This window comes from Trachymyrmex septentrionalis, unplaced genomic scaffold (assembly GCF_001594115.1).
Source record: "Trachymyrmex septentrionalis isolate Tsep2-gDNA-1 unplaced genomic scaffold, Tsep1.0 scaffold112, whole genome shotgun sequence".
Lineage (NCBI taxonomy): Eukaryota > Metazoa > Arthropoda > Insecta > Hymenoptera > Formicidae > Trachymyrmex > Trachymyrmex septentrionalis.
The window spans coordinates 193,327-197,990 of record NW_017304248.1 but is presented as its reverse complement, the minus strand read 5'-3'; the positions used below and the strand labels follow the sequence as shown (position 1 = coordinate 197,990).

The 4,664-nt window shown below is 26.2% G+C and overlaps 1 protein-coding gene across 2 annotated transcripts in view; it reads right to left on the bottom strand.

Moving 5' to 3' along the window:
- The window catches only part of LOC108751839 (protein SPT2 homolog), a 6,254-nt gene continuing 1,590 nt past the window's right edge, over nt 1-4,664 (bottom strand). For both annotated transcript variants that reach the window (XM_018492285.1, XM_018492294.1), the window contains exons 3-7: nt 3,270-3,399; nt 1,825-1,979; nt 475-1,384; nt 181-390; nt 1-86 (exon numbers count right to left, since the gene is read on the bottom strand). In XM_018492285.1, coding sequence (XP_018347787.1) covers nt 1-86; nt 181-390; nt 475-1,384; nt 1,825-1,979; nt 3,270-3,399 — 1,491 coding nt within the window. The remainder of the gene's footprint in view (nt 87-180; nt 391-474; nt 1,385-1,824; nt 1,980-3,269; nt 3,400-4,664) is intronic.

Genomic DNA, 4,664 nt, shown 5'->3' with positions numbered 1-4,664 from the left:
CTATTTCTTCGTTCTGTTCTTCGAAATAGATTTTCTCTTTTTTTCTAATGCTTCCAAGCGCATGTCCTCTAAATCTTCCATATATCCTATAAATATTTAATTTTATACGTTAACAAATTATTCAAATTATTTATACGTATGTTACAAAATTCTCATGTAAATGCTCATATAAATAAATACCTATTTTTGAAGATATATATTCTTCCTTTAATTGTTGCGCAAAATTACTTTCCATAGCAGTATCATCATCATCATCGATATTTCTATATTTACTCTTATCATAGCCAAATATTTCGCTAATATGTTTACTATAATCTTCATTATCTTCTGGCCCATCGTCTATAAAATCAATCAAATCTGAATCGTCTTCCTCATCATCACAGATCCGTCCTGCAAAATTAAATTATTATTAATTGTTTGAATTTTAAAATAAAATTCTTTGATTGTATTGCATAATTTATAATTAAAATTTACTTTTATTGGATACTTTTTTGATGACTGTGTTAGATTTTGTAGACCTAACATCAGATGGTGGAAATTGTTTTGGTTTAGTATTAGCTAATGCGGATTGTAACTTTAAATCCGAAGGTGGGAATTGCCGCGATTTAATGTCCTTGGATATTTGCTTATTTATAGATTTAGATTTAGTCATATTTAATTTGTCACATGGTTCAGATTTTACGTTTTCTATTTTATTTTTACTATGTATTAATTTCTTCTTTTCTTCCTCGATAGCACGTCGCATTTCTTCCAATTGCCTTCTCTCAGCTTCTAACTTTTTTCGTTCCTCTAATAATTCATTCTGAAATGAGCTCTTGTTTGAATTTGATTTTTCGATATTATGTTTACCGTCGAATTTATCAGTAATTTGTTTAGGAATGGTTGTTGCACATTTGGACGTTTTATTCAGTGTTGAATTTGAGATTACAGATTTTTCATTAGTCTTAGGAATTCTGTTCATTTGTGTTTTATCAAGCTTGTTAGATATACTTGTCTTTTTATTTGCCTCTAAATCTTTCTTTTCACGGTGCTCCTTCCTTTCTTTTTCTTGTATGTGTTCCATTTTTTGACGTTTTGTCATTGGTCGTTCATTTTCGACTTTTGGTTTAACTTCTACGACTACAGGTTCATGTTGCTTTACCTCGGCGAGTTTTAAAAGTTCCGCAAAACTTATAGGTGGTAGCGATGATTTTTTCTCCACTTTGAGTTTTTCGTCTTTGTTTTCTTTAACTTCTTTGACTTTGTTATTAATTTCTTTGTTGTTCTTTTCTATTTTTTCTTCAATTTCAGTTTCTTTTATATTTGAAATATTCGATTTTCTTTTTTTCCTATGTCCACTACTTTCTTCAAGTTCTTGTTGTTTCAGAGCTTGTTTTACTCTATCCTATAACACATAAAATAATATTTAATTATATAAAATATAATAGAACATTATATATTTGTTTGTTCTTTCCTATTGATATGAAAAAATGATTTCTTTCTATCAGAGAGAAAGTACAATAACGTGTAATAAAAAATAATTATTATCATAAAGAATATTTTTTTCGAAATTAAATTGTGAACTTTTAATATAATAATAGTAATATACAAATAGCTGGAGAAAGATATATATCCGTTATAAGAGAAAGGTATATATCCGATCAAAGCAATGCTTATTAAGCATTTATGCTAAATAATATTTTTATGTAAATTTTTTTAATTTCCAATTTAAAGCATACTTTATGATAGCTATTATTATTTTATTACATATTTTTGAATTGCAATTATATTATGTAATTTACACTCTCTTGAAATATTTTCTTTAATTTTTCATAAAGAATATACCTTTGTGGATGCAATATCTTTCACTGTTCTTTCGCTAGCACTAAAAAGAGGTTTTTCCGGAGGAAAACTGTTATATTTATTCATAAATTGATTGTATAATGCAGAAGCTGCTTGAGATTCGTATCCATAATCATCTTCATCGGGTTGAGATGGGCCTGTAGCAATATAATGAATTATATAAAGAATTATACTATAATAATGTATGTTATAAATATATTTTAAGGATATACTTAGAGCAACATATCAGTAATATCATTTCAGTAATTATATAAAAATAAAGTTCCAAATACCAAGCACAAACATTCATTTTGTAGATAAGAAAATTCCTGATAGTAATAAAGTATCGCGAAATAAAAGACAAAAACAAGAATAAATATATAGATGATATAAAAAAAATACAATAAAAGAAGATCGTTGAAAGAATAATTGCGATGAAAAAAATATTGCAACAAACATCTCAATATAATCTAAGCTAAACGTCTATGACATTTCTACTTCTTCTTCAACAATTATTGTCACATTTAATGTCATATATGCATATTACATTTAACATCATTTAACATTTAAATAACATTTAACATAAAATAAAAAAATAAAATAAACAATTGATTGGAATAACGAAAACAGTTGTAAGACATTATGCTTATTATTAAATGCACAATAAAAATAATTTTATTTACGGAAGAAAAAAAATCAAAGTAATACAGCAACATGCATATATGTCTTGTATTAATTTGATAAATATAAATTAAATCACGGCTTTCTCTCTACATTACTTCGAAAAAAATTCATAAATATTATAAAGACTGATAATTATAGCAGACTTCATATACTTATGAGTTATTTCGGAATAAGGCTGACCTTAAAGCATCCATCGCTGTGCAAATCCACTGTGAAATTGTTCTGCCTCGATTTGGGATGATGGATAAATAATATATTGTATTGCTTGTATATTCTGTGGGCAAAAACGTTGCCCATTATGGATAAATTTTTCTATTAATATATAAGTTAATATCAAGACTACTTTTGTGTAATAAACTATTTTTTGCTATAACTTTCATTTTAACGCCTTATAATTTACTATACTTTTACAGTTTTATTACTTTGTAAATTACATATATGATAAAATTCTATTTATTTTGCTATTTTGATATTTAACAATATTCCATTGTTATTTAGAAATTTAACAGCACTATATTATAATTTCTCAAATATACTAAGAAGTGCTGTACGTTGCAAAAAATAAAATAATTATAATTAAATAAAAGAAATCTCTTGATATTCTTGTGTATTTGGAACTTTATTTTTACATTTTATTTCAAACGTGTTCCTTCTTACGATGATATATTGTATTAATTTTAGATAAAAATATAAAACAAACTCTCATCAGGCCTATTTCATTTGTAAAAAAAAAAATTATTCAAGTATGTAAAATATTATATTACCTGCAATAGTAATAGCTGTATTTTCACTGTCAATGGCATCCTCAATCACCGATTTATTTGCTGCTTTACAAACTTTCAAGTGTTTGTTTATCCGATTCTGAGTCTTCTGATCTCGTAAAGCTAAAAGATTCTGAAAAAAAGTATAACTTGTTAAATACTTGGAAATTTTTTTAGGAAAAATTATGGAAAGCTTCTAAGCAGGAAAGATAATAGGGTAGAGTTTAATATTATATAGAATATTACAGAAAAATGAAAGGTTATTTCCTAAATCTTTTTTTTAATAACTTTTTAACGGACGAGCGTTGACTGAAATCTGTTGGACATTACTTAAGGTTATAACCTTTACAACATATGTTAAGATCATTGGAGATCTCCCTTAATGTGTATATTTATTTAATACAAATATTTTTATAGATTTAATTATTCATACAGATGTATTATGTAAATTCAAGGTTTTAATTTATCTGGAGATAATGTAGCATTGAACAACTTCGAAGTTACATTAAAACCTGGAATGTCGTGAACAACGTAACGATTATTACTTAGAAAACTGAAGTAGCTGCTAACTTCCGTAATAAAGGTTTTAAGAATCAATTAACGCGTTCTACTATACCATTCGTCTAAGGTGAAGCTACTGCAAACTACTGTCTATCTTTAATTTGTTGCCCTTTAATATAATCTAACTTAAATCTAAACAATTTTAAAAAAGCCTCTGTTAAAAATCAAGTTACTAAATCAAGTTAACAAATAAATTTTAGAGACAGACGGAAACCTCCTCTTTTCAAAATCAAAATTTTTAATAACTTTTCTTCCAAGAGAAGCCTTTTTTTTTAAACTTCTTACATATGTTCTAGGAGATATTAGAAGGTATTTGTCCAGTTTAAAAAAAGGGGCACCTCTTAGAAATTAATTTTGGAACACAACCTTTATATCCTCAATTAAATTTCACTTCTCAGAATGAAAAGGAATGTGCACTCAACTGAGTCATGATATCATAAATAAAAATTATTTGAGTTTTGATGAAAATGAAAAGCAACTATCTGGAGTTTATTCGGGATTTGGTGGAAACATACCAAGCACTATTCTGAAATTTTACTCAATTATTTTATTATAAATCCATGTTTCCCAATATATAAGAGAACTCATAATTAAAACTCTTATATATTCCTAATACTAGTAACTTACTTTTTATCCTTTTCTAATTTTAATAATTAGAAAAGGATAGAATAAGTTAAACCAAAATTAAAGTTACTCGACATCGATGAAAATGGACATAAATGGAGTAATTTCTGCAAATGGAAGGTGCAATAAGTAATTATCAAGAATAATAATATGATTTTATATTGCTGCAATGTCTGTAACATGATTTTAAAAAGTTTCTTAAGAAAAAAAAAA